The 20461-nt window shown below is 43.4% G+C and overlaps 1 protein-coding gene across 1 annotated transcript; it reads left to right on the plus strand.

The window, feature by feature from the left end:
• The first annotated feature begins 1749 nt into the window (after positions 1-1749).
• HTRA4 (HtrA serine peptidase 4) lies at positions 1750-17503 on the plus strand. Its single transcript, XM_032229470.1, has 9 exons — positions 1750-2173; positions 4571-4670; positions 7087-7291; positions 9289-9483; positions 12098-12130; positions 12882-12996; positions 13168-13225; positions 15139-15234; positions 17338-17503. Exons 1-9 carry the CDS (start codon positions 1750-1752, stop codon positions 17501-17503), a joined length of 1392 nt encoding a protein of 463 aa, XP_032085361.1.
• Positions 17504-20461: the final 2958 nt, after the last annotated feature.

The following is a 20461-nucleotide window of genomic DNA, read 5'->3' on the forward strand; positions in this document are numbered from 1 at the left end:
ATTTTAACTACGAAAACGAACAAAAGGCAAGGCAACAACAAAATGACATATAAACTTTTGGGACTATATAGGAGAAGTTGTTTATTTGAACGATAAAACTTTTATTTCCATAAACATGTTGTGCCTGTATTTTTTTCCATCTGCTAGCCAAGGAGCATGCAATTCTTGGCCAAGATTGGATTTATTTAAAATATTTATTTCCTGCTCTGGTTTTCTCCGAACCCATCAAACGCAGGCAGTAGCGAATGTGTGATGGCTGAAGTCATATTAAATTCATGGTTTCTTGAATTGTTATTTATCAAATAAAGGTTAATGGCCAGGTGAATATTTAAATACAATGATAATCTGGACTGGAGGTCATTTGAGGCCATTTCTAAATTAGAGGCAAAGAAAGTGAGAGACTAATAAAGATAAATACAACATCCTTTTTTGCATCCATTGCATATAAAATATTAATAGGGAAGCTGGTGAAAAAAATCTAGAAGGCAATAGCAATCTACTGTTACTGTAAAAAATTATACAGGCATATTCATATAGTCGCCACCAATGAGCTTGGCTGAAGGGCTTTTAATTCTGTTTACAGGTAGACTACAGAGATGCTTTGCCAAGTTTTGTTTAATTTCCTTTATTAAAAAAAATGTATATGGCTGTCCAGCTCACTCACAGTGACTCCGGCTGACTTACAGAAATAAAACTCCTTATTAAAAAAAACAACACTAGATCTCCACAAACACACACACACACCCTTGTGTCAACAGCCAATCCATTACTTGGTGGGCTCCATATCATCCTGACATCTCTAGACCTGCTGGCCAAGCGTATCTTCGGGGCCTTTTGAAAGAATATCGAAGTGGGGACCAATCCTATTTCTACAGGGATGGAGCTACCACCGAGAAGGTCCTTCTCCTTGATCCCACCAAATGGCCTAAGTTTTTCTTCTCCAAACCTAGCAAGGGGTCTTAAAAAGATCGGCAAAAGCTTCTTCAACAGATGGATTTGGGAGGAGAGAGCCAGGGGCTTAGGAACAAGTCAAAGATAGGAACCTAAAACATATGAAGAACGGTTGCCGGAACTGGGTAGGTCTAGTTTAATGAAAAGAAGAACTAGGGGAGACATGAGAGCAGTGTTCCAATATCTCAGGGGCTGCCACAAAGAAGAGGGAGTCAAGCTATTCTCCAAGGCACCTGAGGGCAGGACGAGAAACAAATGGATGGAAACTAATCAAGGAGAGAAGCAACTTAGAACTGAGGAGAAATTTCCTGACAGTTAGAACAATTAATCAGTGGAACAGCTTGCCTCCAGAAGTTGTGAATGCTCCAACACTGGAAGTCTTTAAGAAGAGATTGGACAACCATTTGTCTGAAATGGTGTAGGGTTTCCTGCCTAGGCAGGGGGTTGGATTAGAAGACCTCCAAGGTCCCTTCCAACTCTGTTATTCCGTTCTGTTCTGCTCTACTCTGCTCTGTTCTGTGCTAAAGATCTGGTCTAGCATCTCAGCCCTGATTTCATCCTGACATTCTGTCCTTTGCTTAGTCTTTGAGTAAAAAGATCTTTGCACGTCGAATTTAGGTTTTGAGGCTCGATCCTCTGCCCTAACAACTGGCGGAGCTGGCGGGTGGGTGGCATCGGCCCCACACGGGCCTCCGCCCCCTTGGCCCGGACCCCGCTGGCTTCCCCGCATAAAGCCCGCGAGCCGTCGGCGCGGCTACTAGTCTGGTTCCTGCAGCCACGGACGCTCCGTCCAACGCCATGGCCCGGCCGCCGCTCCTGCTCGTCCTTCTTCCAGCCGTGCTGGCCGCTCCTTCCAGCCCGTTACCGCCGTGCCCAGCGGAGTGCCAGCGGATGCGCTGCCCGCCGCACTCCCCGCCAGCCTGCCAGGCCGTCGGGGGCGAACTCCAGCTGGACCGCTGCGGCTGCTGCTGGGACTGCGCGCCGGGCGAGGGTCAGCCATGCGCTCCAGACGGCCTCTGCGCCCGGGGCTTCTTCTGCTACCGGCGGCCGGGCAGCCGCGGACCGGGCACCTGTTCGTGCGTCGAGGGGCCGCTGGGCGTCTGCGGCAGCGATGGGCGCACCTACAGCAGCCTTTGCCAACTGCGCGCCCGGAACCATCAGTCCAGCTCTGGCAACCAGCCGCTCGTCGTCCCGGTCCATAAGGGAAACTGCGGAGAAGCAGGTGGGTGCGGGGTCCAAAGGGTGGTGGGGAGGAGGTAGAGGAGAAGACCAAGGGTCCCCTTTCTACGTGGGGCCACAGCTTGACTACAAATCTAGTTTATCAAGCGGGAGAGCTGGAATCTTTTCCTGGACATTTTAAACTGGCCAAGAACAGTAGAAGTTTCCAGAAACTCAAAACCCACCCACTGCCCCAGTCCACATGGTTTATGTTGGAAAGAGAAAGTAACAGAGAGAGGCAAGCTGCCCTCTCCCCTCCCCCATACTGGTGGGCCCTTACAGGTCAAAATACTAGCTGGAAAAGTAGAATAGAGTAGAGTAGAGTAGAGTAGAGTGGGACCTTGGAGGTCTTCTAGTCCAACCCCCTGCTTAGGCAGGAAACCCTATACAATTTCAGACAAAAGGTTGTCCAACATCTTAAAAACTTGAAGTGTTGGAGCATTCACAACTTCTGGAGGCAAGTTGTTCCACTGATTAATTGTTCTAACTGTCAGGAAATTTCTCCTTAGTTCTAAGTTGCTTCTCTCCTTGATTAGTTTCCATCCATTGCTTCTTGTCCTCCCCTCAGGTGCCTTGGAGAATAGCTTCACTCCTTTGTGGCAGCCCCTGAGATATTGGAACACTGCTATCACGTCACCCCTGGTCCTTCTTTTCATTAAACTAGACATATCCAATTCCAGCAACCGTTCTTCATATGTTATATATATATATATGGCTTGGGATAAGCCTTTTAAAGATGTATAACACTTGTACACAAATCTTGTGACGTACTTGATGATGCCAGCAGTATCCTGGTTTGCTCATGGTGTTAATGTCTAGTTGCTTCAGTATGATTGAATGAACAAGGGAGAATATTTGTAGTTCAGAGTTAAAATGATTGGTCCTTGGTGTCCTCTGAGCTTGGCTGTTTTCTTCCAAACATTTCATTTCATTCAGACTAGGTACCATCTAACTAGCACTCATGATGTTACCTAGCTTGGGTAAAAGTCTTCAAGAAAACAACCAAGCTCAGAAAGCAGCAAGGCCCTCTCATGATTGAATGAAGCAAAAGTTTCATTCCTCAACTTCCTACTATACAAATCACAGCGCCTGCATTAATTGGCTCAGGAAAAGTATTCCATTGCCTTATATCACGATATACCATACCATCCAATCCTATTGAAGGGGTGGTTAAATTAGTCTGGAAACTAACTCAGAGAACCAAAGCAGATTCACACAGTGTGATAAGCCTGAACAAAACAAACAATTATCTTGCGATGGACCTAGAATAACACAGTTGGAAGGGACCTTGGAGGTCTTCTAGTCCAACTCCCTACTCAAGCAGGAAACGCCATACCATTTCAGACAAATGGTTGTTCAATCTCTTCTTAAAATCTTCCAGTGTTGGAGCATTCACAACTTCTGGAGGCAAATTGTTCCACTGATTAATTGTTCTAGCTGTCAGGGAATTTCTCCTCAGTTCTAAGTTGCTTCTCTCCTTGATTAGTTTCCACCCATTGCTTCTTGTCTTGCCCGCGGGTGCTTTGGAGAATAGTTTGACTCCCTCTTCTTTGTGGCAACCCCTAAGATATCAGAACACTGCTCTCCCCGAGTCCTTCTTTTCTTTAAACTAGACACACCCAGTTCCTGCAACCGTTCTTCATATGTTTTAGCCTCCAGTCCCCTAATCATCTTTGTTGCTCTTCTCTGCACTCTTTCTAGAGTCTCCACATCTTTTCTACATTGTGGCGACCAAAACTGGATGCTGTATTCCAAGTGTGGCCTTACCAAGGCATTATAAAGTGGTATTAACACTTCACGTGATCTTGATTCTACTCTCTGTTTATGTAGCCTAGAACTGTGTTGGCTTTTTTGGCAGCTGCTGCACACTGCTGGCTGGTGGCTGTCCACTAGGACTCCAAGATCCCTCTCCCAGTTACTAAATGTGTTTCTCAACTGAGTTGTAATTTTCTATGTTTGTTTCTGCCCATTCACTACTTTCTGTACCAAATGAGCTCAGCAAATTGCGACTTGTTCAAATAACTGGGAATAAGAAAACATGCAGTAGTTTAGACAGGAATGAGTTGTATGTACAGTACTAAGTTATCGAGTTTGTGATCTCTCTTGTGTTGGGGTATAGTAAAGAATCTTGCTGTCTTTTTACCAGTCATGATGTGAATTGGAGCCCTGTCCATCTCTGTGGATGACACCAGTTGTAGGAAAAAAATGTGTATGGAAACTCCTTATAGTACTTCAGTCTGTTTTTGATCCAGCTAAATCTAATTTGGTGGCATCATTTGCCATGCAATGGTTTTCTAAGGGGATTTGGCGAGACTGGACCTAAATTCCCATGTGTTTTAGTATTGTATCTCATTGGCTTAAAGATGCCTGAATGAATTGGGGGGGGGGCATTGTTCTACAGGTGCTGTGGACCTCAACAGCCCAAGGAATAAATTTAACTTTATTGCTGACGTGGTTGAGAAAATTGCTCCTTCTGTGGTTCACCTGGAACTCTTTCACAGGTAAGAAAATCTGTTTACAGGTAGTGAGAATAACCAAATTCTCTCTAGGTGATATTGATTCATCTCGGTGGGTGTTGACATTAACTACATTCTCGAAAAGAATTCAAGCCAGAATTATTTCCATTAGGTGTTATAATAGAAGGCTATAGCAAAGAGTCAATATACCTAAAACTTCACATCGTGACAGCAGCGAGAATGGTCTATCCACAGCAATGGAAAAGTGAAAATACCCCTTCAGAAAAGGAGATAATAAGGAAGATATTTACTTGCACAGAAATGGATAGACTAACATTAGAATTAAAAAACAAGGGAGAGACAGAATATTATGACACATGGAACAGATTTTGCCAATGGCTGGGAATCAGAACATAAAAAATTAGTAGACCTGGAATGAGATATTTTATATGAGTTAGAATGAATATGTTGGTCAAAAATAATTGTATAAGACTAGCACTGTGTAAGTAGTATATATGTTATTTGTCTTTCACTTTGGTTTCTGTGGCGGATGAAAGCCAGGACAGTCACACTGAGTTTGATATACTTTATATGTAAATATAAATCCAAATTCTAAGTGTTGAAAATGACTTTCCATCTGCCCTTCTATATTTCCCCTTAAAGATTCTTTCACCACCTACCCCTCCAGCTTTTAAAAAGTGGGAAATGCAGCCGTAACAGTTTTGCAGGTAACTTTCAGCCTGCAGAGAAGAAAAGATTTACATCAAATATTGAAAAACGTGTTCTCACTAGCATTTAAAACCTGCTTTAAATAAGGCTGCTTGGATTTTTTTAAAATCACTTGTATGTGCTTTATTTAATTTGAAAAAAAAGGAATGAAAGATTTTATCAGAATCTCTATTTAGGCAGCTTTAGAATAGACCCTCTGAAATCAGTAAGATGTACATTAATGATGATTAATTTATTTTGTTAATTCCAGGGGGGATAGTCTGGATTCAGCCTGTAATAAGTATGGTTATTCCCTAACATAGTGATTGTCAAACACAGGAATTATAAAGTTTACCTGGACTTCAACTCTCAGAATTTTGGGATTTGAACCTCGCACAAGTTCCTGAAGTTGAGAGCAATGCCCTAACAGTTCAAATTCAGCTTCATTTTAGAATGGAAGGGAACAGAAAATATGGAATGGAATGGAATGGAATGCAATGCAATGCAATGCAATGCAATGCAATACAATACAATACAATACAATACGATACAATACAATACAATTTTACAACAATATAGAATAGAATAGAATAGAATAAAACAGAACAGAACATGGAATTTGGAATTTGGAATTTGGAATGGAATGGAATGAAAGAATGGAATGGCCAAGTGGGGTTATACCTTTGATCTCTTCCACCAATTCTAGCAAAAAAAATGCTAGTTGGGTTCCAATTTTACTTTTCTTCCCAAGCTTCAAAGTGTGAGCCTTTTAAAAATAAAATGTGTTTTTAAATGAGCAGTTTAAAATCTGCTCATTCATATGCTCCCCATTGGACTTGTGCGTTACAAATCAATGCAAAATTTGAAGGCAACGCCTGTCAATATGCTTTCTGGATTAGATGAGTTGTGTTGATGATATCACATTTACCAACCAAGCAGTTGTAGCCCCCCCCCCGCCCTCCCCCCCCCCCCCCGGGTTTGTGTTGAATTGCTCCAGAAAGCTGCTGGATGCTTGCTTTACCGTGTTCTTCAGAAAGAGAAAAACATACAATAACTAAGTTGTAGTTTGACTACTATTATACTGTTCCATAGAGGCATTAACAACAAATCACAGCTTTTTGCTTTTCCATAATAGTATGAACAAGTCAGGGATGCGGTGGCTCAGTGGCTAAGATGCTGAGCTTGTCGATCAGAAGGGTCGGCAGTTCAGCGGTTCAAATCCCTAGTAACAGAGTGAGCTCCTGTGACTTGTCCCAGCTTCTGCCAATCTAGCAGTTCGAAAGCACCTAAAAATGCAAGTAACAAAATAGGGACCACCTTTGGTGGGAAGGTAATAGTGTTTAGTCATGCTGGCCACATAACCACGGAGACATCTTTGGACAGCACTGGCTTTTTGGCTTTGGAATGGAGAGGATCACCACCCCCTAGAGTTGGGAACAAGTAGCACATATGTGTGAGGGAAACCTTTATCTTGATGAACAAGTCATTTCTAGAAAGATCTATCAATCTGATCTGTAAAACCCAAAGTTAGAGTTTCATTCTTTTCCACAGCAGGCATGAAGTTCAGAAGTGGTTTCCATGTGGAAATAAAAGTGTTTCTCATATTCTTGATGCATTTGAATGAATGGCCATTAATTTCCAGAATTTCCCAGTCCACTGTCTTGAATTGCTGGGGTTGAGAAATACACCACGTTAAAGTCCAAAGTTGGCAAGAACTGATTAATTATGCTTTTTGCCTCTCTTCCTGGGCCAGGGTGCCCTACACAAAGAAAGAGATCCTGGTTTCCAGTGGCTCAGGATTCATTGTATCTGAAGATGGTTTAATCCTCACCAATGCCCATGTTCTGAACAAGAAGCAGAGAATCAAAGTCGAGCTCAAAACTGGCCATCAGGTGGATGCCCAGATTAAAGATGTTGACCATAAACTGGACATTGCTCTGATCAAAATAGACATCCAGGTGAGTTTACCTTTCTCATTCCAGCAGGGGAAAAAACCTCTTTCTTGCATGTTTACTAGTTGGCAAGACACCTTATGATACGATTAAACTACAAAGAGAGCAACACACGTGAGAAAGACTCACAAATGCATTCACTATTTAACACCCATAAAGAACAATGCTGGCCTTATTCAGTTATGGCTCATCATTGGAGACTAGGTGTCATGCCCCCATTGGAGTCTGAACCTGTGGGGGAGGATGAGCTGGAACAAGAGCCGACAGCGATTGAGAGGGCAACTCCGTTGGCCTTGGAGGAAACTGGGGAAGGGCAGAGTCAGTCCAGGCAAGGTTTTTCGGAATTAGTGAGGCCTGCAGGCAGAGAATAGCAGTAGCAATAGCAGTAGACTTATATACCGCTTCATAGGGCTTTCAGCCCTCTCTAAGAGGTTTACAGAGAGTCAGCATATTGCCCCCAACAATCCGGGTCCTCATTTTACCCACCTCGGAAGGATGGAAGGCTGAGTCAACCCTGAGCCGGTGAGATTTGAACCGCTGAACTGCTGATCTAGCAGTAGCCTGCAGTGCTGCATTTAACCACTGCGCCACCTCGGCTCTTAGAACAGAGGCAGGATGAACATGAGAGACAGAACTCAGGAGAGGAACAAAGACCACCCCCTCCGGATCCGAGAGCATGGAGAGTGAAGAGAAGGGGAGAACAGCACAGACTGAGCAGGTACTTGGGAGGAGAGTGTCCCACCCATCTTCACCAGGCACACCTGGGGAATGAGACTTAAGGAGGGGTGGGTTTCAGGCGGTTCGCGGCGGTCCCCGCGAACCGGTTGGTCGGCGAACCCGGAAGTAAGTAACTTCCGGGAATGCCGAAGGATCCACCTGCCCGCCTGCGTTTCTTACCTGGTTTTGATGAGTTCTGCGCTTCCACGCATGCGCAGAACGCATACAGCACCTGCACGATCCTCCAGGAGCAGCTGGAGCATCGCACAGGGGCTAGTACACATGCGTGCACTGCACGCGTGCACGAGGAGGCCGCTGGCCCCGTTCCAACCGAACCGGTTGGAACGGGGCGAGAAACCCACCCCTGGACTTAAGGAGATGCTGTGGGGAGGGGCATTTGTCGGGAACAAACGCTGAGTTCCTGAATGTTGTGTGCCAACATTTGAACTTGCAAAAGAGTCCTTGCATTCCTTTTGGCCTTCTGGACTAATTACCACATTTTTCAGACTATAAGATGCAGCGATGTATAAGACGTACCAAGATTTCAAAGAGGTAAGTAAGAAAAAAAGTTTTTGCCTTCCCTCAGCCTCCAGCAGCACTCTGCAGGCTTCAGCAGGGCTGAGGGAAGGCAAAAAAAAAAGTGCCTCTGTTTTTGCGAAAAACAGCCCATTTTTCATCTGTTTTTTTGCAAAAATGGGATGCGGGGGCAGCGCTTTGGCAAGCCAAAAATGGCTGTATTCGGTGTATAAGACGCACCAACATTTCCACGCTCTTTTAGAGAGGGAAAAGGTACATCTTATACTCTGAAAAATACGGTACCTGGATCTTTTGCTCCCTGAACTCCTTGATTTGCCCTTGGTTTGCCAAATACATTTGGGATTTATTGCCCTGCAGCCTTGGTGCAGAGTAATTGCAGCCAGAGGCTGCTTGAGGTCTGTGGGGGGATTTGTTATCACTCTGCTCTGGGACATTCCAGAAATGTGGGAACATTTGGGGAGATTTGAAGCAATAAAGGGGCGGTTTGAACTGCCAGCTGTTTGTGTTATGTGTTGTGTTATCTCTGTGCCATGCCCTGGCTTATCACACTAGGACAGTGTTTCTCAACCTTGGCGACTTTAAGTCCTGTGGACTTCAACTCCCAGAATCCCCCAGCTAGCATGGCTGTGCTGGGTGATTCTGGGAGTTGAAGTCCACAGGACTTAAAGTCGCCAAGGTTGAGAAACACTGCACTAGGAGAAATGGTTACCTCCAAGTCTGGATTTTGATTGCTTCTTTTCCTGAGTCAGGTAGCCCTTCCGGTGCTCCTGCTGGGAAGATCTTCTGATCTTCGGCCTGGGGAGTTTGTGGTGGCACTGGGGAGTCCCTTCTCCTTGCAAAACACGGTGACTACTGGGATTGTAAGCAGTACCCAACGGGACGGCCGGGAGCTGGGGATGAAGGACTCTGACATGGAATATATCCAGACCGACGCCATCATCAATGTAAGAGACTTCTCTGCGGCTTTTCCAGAAGAGATGGATCTCTTCCTCAATTCAGGGCAAAGTATTGAGTTATTATTACCCCTTGTCAGGTAGTTGATGTTATAATTCCCTCCAGCTCCCTTCTTCCACAATTTTGACTAGTTTAAAGTCTGCCATCTTTTAGAGCTGGCAGTGGAATGGAAGGGGTGGACTGGATCAGGGGTCACCAACCTTTTTGACCTCCGGGACCATTCAATTCACAATTTTAGATCCCGTGGACAACTAACATGATCTTCCTAATGCAGTGTTTCTCAACCTTGGCAACTTGAAGATGTCTGGACTTCAACTCCCAGAATTCCCCAGCCAGCGAATCCCCAGGGGGAATTCTGGGAGTTGAAGTCCAGACATCTTCAAGTTGCCAAGGTTGAGAAACACTGTCCTAATGACTGGGTGGGTGGGAGTGGCTAGGTGGTCATGTGACTGGGTGGGCGTGGGCAACTTGATGTCACTCACATCAAGGGGTGCCTTGCTGGCCTCTAATCATCCCTCCCCTCCCAGCCACTCCTCGCCTGCCCGCACGGGCTGCTTAGAACCCCAATAGTTGTTGGAGCTAAACAGCCACCATGAGAAAGAGTTGGAAAAATAGCTGGCTCAGTTCAGTTTGGATCTGACCAAGAAGGAGGCTCAGCAGAAGCACCTCACTAAGGACTAGGAGCATAGGCTTTCCAAGCAGAGGGGAGTCCTGTGGGAGTGCAATGCCAGGTATCAGCGCTTGGAGGCTCAGTTGGCTGAGATAGTCAGCCAGTTCCAAGCCATGATGCAGTCCCACTAGAACGAGGCCCTCCAGCTCTTTGCCACCAGCAGCACTTCTCTCCAGCCTTCATTCAAAGCCCCACACCAGGAGGCTGAAGCAGACCCCAAGTCAGAATTTCTGCCTCCCTCCGACCCACACAAAAAGACCCCAAAGGGGGAGACTCTCTGAAGCAACACTAGTGTTCATTGCACATATCTGGTCCAGGGGCCATGGTTTGAGGACCTCTGATTTAGTGCAATATAAAAAATGCAAATATTTTTTCTGTGGACCACCAACATTTTCTCTGTGGACCACCAGTTGGTGATCGCTGGACTAGAGGACCTCAGACCACCAATTTACAGTATATTAAAGTTGCATATGGACTTGAACTTCAATTTATAGATTCCAGAGGACTCCACTCATGCCTCGGAAATTTGGCAGCCTCCTAAAGTTTGTGTATCCTAGAAAAAAGCCCCTGTCCCATTCAGTAGAGTTCTTCTTATATTTTAAAGATACCCAGTGTTCTGTCCCAAGCCTCTAAATTATACTGACTCCGGTTTGGCTGTCTGCCACAACTAAGGAGGGAGATAAGCCACCCCTTGGCTAGGAGCCCAGAAAAATATCTCTATGAAAAAAGGCTCACAGAACTCACATAATTCATCAAACTTTAACTGTTGTTTCCTACAAAATTCCTCTCCCATCACCCCACCTATAAGCTCTCCGGGAGGAGCCAATCAATAGCCACCTGTCCCTATTTCCTTCTGTCACCCTTTTTCCAAAGCTGCTCCATCCTCCTCGCAGCCCTACACACACGTAAGTCAGGGACAGCCTCCCTCTGTTCTTCCTCACTGTTCCTTGACTCAGATGCCACCTGCTCTAGTCCTGCTCTGACTCTGAACACCCACTAGAGTCTTCCTCAGCCTCCAGGGCAGTCCCATAGTGTTCATTGCTGTCAGCTTCATTCCACCAACAGCTCAGCCGGCCACTGTTGGGCCACAACATCTAGACAATACCTGGCAGCAAAAATAGAACATATACCGATAGAATGACAGGATTGGAAGGGGTTTGGAGGTCTTCTAGTTCAAGCCCTGCTAGGAAAACATTCTGTAACATTCTGGACAAATGGTTGTCCAATCTCTTCTTGACAACCTCTAGTGTTGGAGCACCCACAACATCTGGAGACAAGCAGTTCTACTGACTGTTCTCACTGTCAGGAAAGTTCTAGAATCTAGATGGATCTCAAAGAGACTCTTCGATAATTTTTCACCCGTTACTTCTCTCCTGCCCCCAGGTGTTTTGGACTCTAGATCAGGGATGGCTAACCTTTTTCTAAAAGTGTGCCAAAATTGTGTGTGTGGGTGTCTGCCCACCCACCTGCACTTGAGCGCACAACCCCCCCCACACACACACCTGTGCATGCCCACCACCTGTGCAGGGGGGAGCTTTCACCCTCCCCAGGCTCCTGAGAGCAAAAACAGCCTCCCCTGGTCCTCCAGAAGGCCAAAAATCAGCTAACCATGCGCGCCACAGCTGAGGGTTGCCGTGCTGGCAAATATGGCTCCGCGTGCCACTTGTGGCACGTGTACCATACGTTCGCCATCATGGCTCTAGATCGATCTTTCTTCTCTGTGACAGCCCCTCAAATGTTGAAAGACTGCTATTATCCCCCTAATCCTTCTTTTTGTTAGACCGGAGATACCTAGTTCTCTCAATCATTCAATGTATGGTTTAGCCTTGAGAACATAGGACATAGGATAATTGGGTTGGAAGGGACCTTGGAAATCTTGGAGGAAATATTTTTTTCCCCATGATTTGATCATTTCCTTCTTTTTTCATTCACAGTATGGAAATTCAGGAGGGCCACTGGTGAATTTGGTAAGGACTGTTTACTTTTTCTTTGTCTCTTATAAACCCCAACAATGTTCTACTTTGTTGAGGACTTATTACATCTTGTTCATGGAATAAGCCACAATTATTTGGATTCACAGAAACCCCCCCCCCAAAAAAATCCAAGCAAATCACAATACATGTGAATGTCAATGAATGCTTAATCCAGAATCAATCAATCTGTGTGTGTGTGTGTGTGTGTGTGTGTGTGTGTGTGTGTTTGTGTTCCAGCATAACTCTGGAACGCCTAGAGTAATTTCAACCAAACTTGGTACACAAATGACTTACACACTGGAAACAAATACTGTGGGGGTAAGATACCCCTAACAACCCCTGAGGTATGTGTTCTGTTAAGATACAGCCTGTTGTGCCTTAAAATGGCTTCTACTGTACTGCCATAAAATGACTTCTACTGTATAGTGCAGTGGAGTTGTCATAGTAACGGCTTCACAGTACTCCACAAGGGGGCTCCCTCTGGCAAGGGGGAAAATCCAACATTAGAAATTATGTTTGGTCCGGGACATTTTCCCCCTATAAAGAAATACCTGGAAACACCAGTTTATCAACTAGTGAGTGATAACATGTGAATTGGGAGACATGTAATCATGATAGCATAAAATGCTGGAGGCCTTGTTTTGTTTTGTTTTGTCCAGGGCTGTGGACTATGGGCTATTTATTCACAGGGTATATAAACTTGAGTTGAATCTTTCTCTTCACTTTTGCCTGCTCCTCTCCCCAGGATGGTGAAGTCATCGGAATGAATACTCTGAAGGTTACAGCTGGCATCTCTTTTGCCATCCCCTCCGATCGGATCCGCCGCTTTCTGGAAGAAACTCACAACCGACAGATGAAAGGTGGGTTCCCAGGAAATTGCTCAAGTAACTCTCGGATGCAGCCACAACAATGCAGGGTAGTGGTCTCATCATGGGAGGACACTGCACCCCTTTGTTAACTAACCCTTCCCTTTTCATCTTTTTTTTAATTTGGCCTTTGAAGCATGCTTTTAACTTCCTGCTTCTCTCTAGGTAAGACCACTCCCAAGAAGAAGTATCTGGGACTCCGGATGGTCCCCCTGACTTTTAAGTAAGTCATTTCTTTGCCCTTCCATCCTACTTCTTTTCTCACAGGCTCCATCATCTGCCTATCTCTCTCTCTACAGTGTCTGTCTGTCTATCTAATCTATGTATGTATGTATCTATCTATCTATCTATCTATCTATCTATCTATCTATCTATCTATCTATCTATCTTCTATCTAATTTATTTATCTATCTATATCTTTTTATCTATCTATCTATCTATCTATCTATCTATCTATCTATCTATCTATCTATCTATCTATCTCTACCTACCTACCTACCTACCTACCTACCTACCTACCTACCTACCTATCTATCTTCTATCTAATCTATTTATCTATCTATATCTTTTAATCAATCAATCTATCAATCAATCAATCAATCAATCATCTATCTATCTATCTATCTATCTATCTATCTATCTATCTATCTATCTATCTATCTATCTAATCTTCTATTTATCTTTCATCTCTTTCTGTTATATCTCACTCTCTGCCATTACTCTGCCAAACAACTAATTCCCACAATACTGTCAAACTATTTACTGAGTGTATTACTATTCTTCTTCTCATCCTTCCTATTACCTATCTCCTCCCACTTATGACTATAACCATGTTGCTTGTATTTCTACGATTTATATTGCTTTATAGTTTCCTAGTACGATTTGATTACTTATTAGCAATAGCAATAGCAGTAGACTTATATACCGCTTCATAGGGCTTTCAGCCCTCTCTAAGCGGTTTACAGAGAGTCAGCATATTGCCCCCAACAATCTGGGTCCTCATTTTACCCACCTCGGAAGGATGGAAGGCTGAGTCAACCCTGAGCCGGTGAGATTTGAACCGCTGAACTGCTGATCTAGCAGTAGCCTGCAGTGCTGCATTTAACCACTGCGCCACCTTGGCTCTAGTATCCTATGACTATCACTAAGTGTTGTATCTTATGATTCTTGTTGAATGTATTTTTTTTCTTTCTTCTCCTTTTATGTCCACTGAGAACATATGCACCAAAGACAGATTCCTTGGGTGTCCAATCACATTTAGTCCACAAAGAACTCTATTCTATTCTATTCATACATTATCTAATCAATCTACCTGCCTGCCTGCCTGCCTGCCTACCTACCTACCTACCTACCTACCTACCTACCTACCTTATCTATCTATCTATCTATCTATCTATCTATCTATCTATCTATCTATCTATCTATCTATCTATCTATCTATCTATCTATCTACCTACCTACCTACCTACCTACCTACCTTCCTACCTACCTACCTACCTTCCTACCTACCTACCTACCTACCTCATCTCATCTATCTCAATCTGTCATGTCTGTTCTCTCTCTGCCATCTCTGTGTCTGTGTTTCTCTCTACCCATCTCACACAAAGCTCTTACAAAATTAAAAGCAAACGACCCCCCAAACATCTAAGAATGATTTCAAATTACGAGCCATTTATAGTAGCAGAGCTCAACTCCCCTGATCCAAATTTCTGAGGGAACAGCCATGTATTCAATAACTTGCAAAAGGCTGAGGCTTGGGGTGATCTTAATCTTGTGATGGCGGGGATTTCATTTCACATTCAATGGTTGCGGCCATATTGCTTGTTATCTGTTGGCTTGAAAATGGCTTCTCAAAACACGTCCTGCTAACCTCTGAGGAAGTTGGAAGGATGTCACACCTGTCATTTGTTCTTTTGCCAGCTTATTTGATCTGTGGGCTTTCCCCCATCTAATACCTTCCAGGTATGTTTCCCTCTGACAGCATTAACTAGCATGGGAATTGTAACCTAATATATGTGTGCAGTGGAAACCAGGAGAAACATTGCAAGAACTTACTAGCTTATCTTAAGCACCTTTGGAGCTGCTGGTGGTGGAACTGTCATTCTCTCTCTCTCCCCTCCCCCCGCTCCTTCTTAGTCTCATCCATGAGCTGAGACGGCACAATCGAGATTTTCCCAACCTGAGCTCCGGTGTCTATGTTTATGAAGTAATATCAGGAACAGCTGCTGCAAGGTAAGAGCTGGATGTTTTCTTCCAAAACTTTCAATAGAAGAGAATGTATGTTCACCTGTGAGATCCTTGGTCCTCTCTGAACTTGGCTGTTGCTTGCAGATGTGTTATTTACTGGACCAGGTAACATCATGATGATGTTGATGTTGATATCATGATGTTATTACCGAGCCAGATAATGAAATCTGCAAGCTAACAACCAAGGTCAGAGGCTACCAAGGACTTCACAGGTGAATGTATAAAGGTAAAGGTTCCCGCACATATGTGCTATTCGTTCCAGACTCTAGGGGGCGGTGCTCATCTCCATTTCAAAGCCGTAGAGTCAGTATTGTCCGAAGACATCTCCGTGGTCATGTGGCCGGCATGACTCAACGCCGAAGGTGCACGCAACGCTATTACCTTCCCACCAAAGATGGTCCCTATTTTTCTACATGCATTTTTTAATGTGTTTTCGAACTGCTAGGTTGGCAGAAGCCGGGACACGTAACGGGAGCTCACTCACTCACTGTTAATTTTAATCTAATTTTTAAAATGTTATTGTTAATATTAATTGGGTTTGTTTTTGGATACTCTTATCTAATTTCCTTTTTAACTTTTGTGTTTTTTTTAATGTTGTACGCCGCCCTGAGTCCTTTGTGAGAATATCCAATAAATCCAATAAACAAACGAACAAACAAACTCTGTTACGCGGAACCAGGGATGAAATTATATAGGTGACCCTATACAGTATACTCTTCTATTGAAAGTTTGGGGGCTCCACATTTCAAAACTTCATTTACTTCCTTTCTATGTTCTTTTTGGCTCAAAAAGAACAATCAGGGCAGTTTACTTTATCTTGGAACAAGATGCAAATCCAAGCTTCACCAAGTCTCATCCAATTTTTTGGAGCCTCCTTTAGAATCTCTCTTTTGACTGGGTTCGCACATTACACTAAGCCAGTGGTTCCCAAACTTGGCAACTTTAAGACTTGTGGACTTCAACTCCCAGAGCTGGCTGGAGAATTCTGGGTGTTGAAGTCCACAAGTCTTAAAGTTGCCAAGTTTGGGAACCACTGCACTAAGCCAACAATTTATTTTCCTTGATTTTGGTTTAACACAATATTTATTTATGAGTTTCCCAATGACTCTTTCTGCGTTAGTGTGACATCTAAATCCAACCAACTAAATTTACGGAACCAACCTTATTTCAGCAGGCCAGGAATTATCATAATATGTGAACTCAGCCACATTTCATTGAGTTATCCAAAGCACTTCATCTTCTTTTTGAGTCAAATGTGGTCAACTCAAACACACTTCAATGCACTACTTTATATTTGCTGGCACAATATTGCATTTGTTGCCTTCCTCCTTAGTTTGAAGAAATTCTTTTGGTGCTCTTCATTGTCCTTTCAACCATGTTCCAACATCACATTTCCACCATGATCTCCCATGTTATTAAGTTAGATAGCGCCCAATGTTCAAGTTTGTCAAGCTCCTTCTATATCTTAAGCCTATCTTCTGGAGTCTTGGCTATTCCTGCCAGGTGGGTGTCATCTGCAAATTTGACGAGTTCCCCATTTATCCCCTCGTCCAGATCATTGATGAAGATGTTGACGAGTACTGGGCCTAAAACAGAGCCTTGGGGTACTCCACTGCATACTTCCCTCCATGTAGAAGAAGTGTGAGGTTTTCATCAGCACGACAGTTCCTAAAATTTTCCTTCCAAAACACTAGCTTCTCTACAAAGCATATGTACGTACTTCTTGATCCAAAACCTAACCTGAAAGTGCATAATAATGACAGGTAAGATGGGACAGAGGTGAAATCCAGCAGGTTCTCAGAGGTTCTGGAGAACCGGTAGTGGAAATTTTGAGTAGTTCAGAGAACCGGCAAATGCCACCTCTGGCTGGCCCCAGAGTAAGGTGGGAATGGAGGTTTTGCAGTATCCTTCCCCTGCCATGGCCACCAAGCCACGCCCACCAAGCCACACCCACAGAACCGGTAGTAAAAAAATTGAATTTCACCACTGAGATGGGGCTACCTGTCACTTGCCTTGAGGATGTATTTTATCGGTTTCATTCCTTTTGTTTAAAATATGCACTCACTTTCTGGTATGGGTTGTTTTCAGAGCTGGCCTGCAAGATGGAGATGTCATCACAGCAATAAATGGAAAACAAGTCACCTCAACCCGTGATGTGACAGAGGCCGTTCGAAACAACCGTATCCTGGCAATAATCGTGAGACGAGGAAATGAAGACATCATCCTGACAGTAACTCCAGACGAAATCAATTAAATTGAACCTTCTGATCCAACGGGTGTTGGGATCTTCAACTGCTGTTGATAAGAAGCAGCATAGGAAAAATCTGTGGTTTGCAGATAGTTCTTTTTCCTGAATGTATAGTATATATAAATTGATCCACGGACACATTTAACAGAATAGCAATAACAAAAGCAGAGTTGGAAAGAACCTTGGAGGTCCTCTAGTCCAACCCTCTGCTCAAGCAGGAGACCTACAAATGGGATTAAGCTGATAATGACCCCTCCCCTTTGTCTGAATGCAGATTCTGACCAATACACAAGTGTGAAGATGCTTCCTTAACTCTTCTACCCTGGGAGTCAATAAAACACACGTTCCCATGGCTATCTCTAGTTAGACATCAAAGTAATATATCCCACATGGCTATCATAAACATCCCTCCAGAGATGTTGGGACCTTCAGTCTCCCGGTGACAGTTAACCAGTTGTGAAGTTGTAAAACTCAGTTGTTACAGATGTAGCTAATGATTTAACTCCAAGGCTCCCCTCCTCCCAATTGAATGGCAGTTCACGTTTAGGGATCTGACACACGTAAAAAATGCAAGTAGAAAAATAGGGATCACCTTTGGTGGGAAGGTAACAGCGTTCCGGGCACCTTCGTCCTTGGGACATGCTCGCCACATGACCATGGAGACATCTTTGGACAGCACTGGCTCTTTGGCTTTGAAATGGGGATGTGCACCGCCCTCTAGAGTCGGGAATGACAAGCATATATGTACGAGGAGAGAACCTTTACCTCCGTAGTAAATCTATACACCTGGTGATGTTTCTATAGTCCTTGGGTACCTGATCTATGCAGGGGTACATGGAGGGGATGGAAAAAGCAGCCCTGCCAACCCCAGCCCAGCCCAATTGATTCAGGTTCATTATTAATCAGATGCTGAGCACGCGAATGAAAGCACAGAGATGTCTGTAGGATATGATTTTACGTAATAAAAAAAATATTGGAATGTGCAGAGATGAATAGGCTCACGAAAGAATTAAAAGAGAAAGAAGAATCTGAATATTACTCCGTTTGGGATTTATGGTATAATTGGCTAGAGGAAAGGGGGGCGGGGAACAGGAAAGCAAAAAAGAAAGGAAGAAAGATCAACAAATTAAAAAACAACTACAAAACCAGAAAATGATTAAAAGATAGAAATACAAAATAGACTAGCAAATAAATAATAGGAAATGGATGCAAAATGATTCAAATGTAATAAAGGCTTTTATACATAGAATATATAGAATGTTATATATAGAATGAAGAAAAAAGATGTATGAAATAATCTAAATGCACACACACACACACACACACACATATGTATGTATGTATGTATGTATGTATGTATGTATGTATGTATGTAAGTAAGGGTATGGCTTGCTGATGAGAGCTAAATAGCTTGAAATAGATCTATACTAGCCTCTATATTTATTTATTTATCAGCACAAATGCAACATATATATATATATATATAAAGTTATAGCTATACAAGACTGATATGTACAAGGTAAAAGAGTCACAACAGATATGTAAAAGAAGTGTAATGTGTTGCAAAGTTGTGAAGTTTGCATAAAGAAAATAAAAAGTTTTTTTAAAGGATATGATTTTTCAAAATGGCACCCATAATGATACATTGCATGCTAAAACTGCTTTTTAAATCCAGCTTGCCCTGCACAAGTCAACCAAGAAAGATTGGTACAAGCATTTATCTAGTGATTGTTTTACAACAGCACCGAAAAAATGATCCCCTGGTCTTTGCTCTTACCACCATTACAGCATCTCCATGGTCACCGTGATCAAAATGCATTCCTTATTGCAGAGTCAATAGGGAAAAACAAGACAATGTAGTGGAATCTATAGACAATATTGCCTCAGTGAGGTGCTACAGGCTCTATGTATGTGGGACATACTGCCCCCTGGTGGCTTTCTGAGGGGATTCCAGACTCTGAATTAAACAAGGCAATATAATGGAATGTATAGGAAATATATGCCCCCTATTGGTTCAATGAGTTGTTGCAGCTCTATAAGTTAAATAAGAAAAATACAATAGAGTCAGAGGTGGGCTGCGGCCGATTTGGACCAGTTCAGGGGAACCGGTAGTTCTGACCAATGGCTGGGGCCCCCAACCCACCCTGGACCTACCCCATCCTATATAATCAGCATTTTTTCAATGCCACGTGCACGCTCACATTTTCAGTTCTGAGCGAAACGGTTGTTACAGTATATGACACTCATCTCTGATACTGGCCAAGAGTATTTACAGGCTCTACAGGGAACATAATGCTATATAGCTATTTGTGAAAATAATAAAGGTGGACTACAAATAAATAAATACATGAAAATAAGGGAATGTGTAGAAAATACTGCCCCAAGTGGGTTATTCAGGTATTGCAAATTGTTTACATTCCATTAGATTGCCATTTTGTGCGTAGAGTCAATACTAATTAACCCGCCAGGGAGGGCATTATATGAACCTGTTGTAGAAAGTTAGCTCCCACCCCTCTCCTAGAAGAATGAAATATTTTAGGAAATATTAAAAAGGCAGAATATAATATTTCCATGGATGAGAAATGGAGAAACATGCTCTTGGAAAGCAGCCCTTACCTTCCTTAATAGCCCACAGCAGATGTCAGCATTTAAGAGATAAGGAGATAGCCATTTCTATTAATAAGCAAGTACCTGTGCCCAAGATCCAACAAAGGTAGGATTGGCCCTCAGCCACAATAGAAGTTGCCCACAGCCCCTTCATTGCATCATCTCAGTTGCATCACTCTCCAAACTTCAACCCAACTTAGCCCAGATAAACTCTTAGAATTTGTACATGGCACCATGAGAGTCTGACAACAGCCAATAGAATACATGTTCTTGCAGAGATAATAATAAAAAAATTAGATTGTGCAGAGATGAACAGGTTAACTTTGAGAATAAAGGATAAAGAGGAATCGGTGTACT

Source organism: Thamnophis elegans, chromosome 13 (assembly GCF_009769535.1).
Source record: "Thamnophis elegans isolate rThaEle1 chromosome 13, rThaEle1.pri, whole genome shotgun sequence".
Taxonomy (NCBI): Eukaryota; Metazoa; Chordata; class Lepidosauria; order Squamata; family Colubridae; genus Thamnophis; species Thamnophis elegans.

Bases quoted from the DNA above. Each gene is read 5' to 3' on its own strand.
- HTRA4 (XM_032229470.1), top strand. From the start codon at position 1,750: ATGGCCCGGCCGCCGCTCCTGCTCGTCCTTCTTCCAGCCGTGCTGGCC. The intron at 13,226-15,138 runs GTAAGTCATTTC...GCTCCTTCTTAG, and splicing joins ATGGTCCCCCTGACTTTTAA to TCTCATCCATGAGCTGAGAC. The intron at 15,235-17,337 runs GTAAGAGCTGGA...GGTTGTTTTCAG, and splicing joins TCAGGAACAGCTGCTGCAAG to AGCTGGCCTGCAAGATGGAG.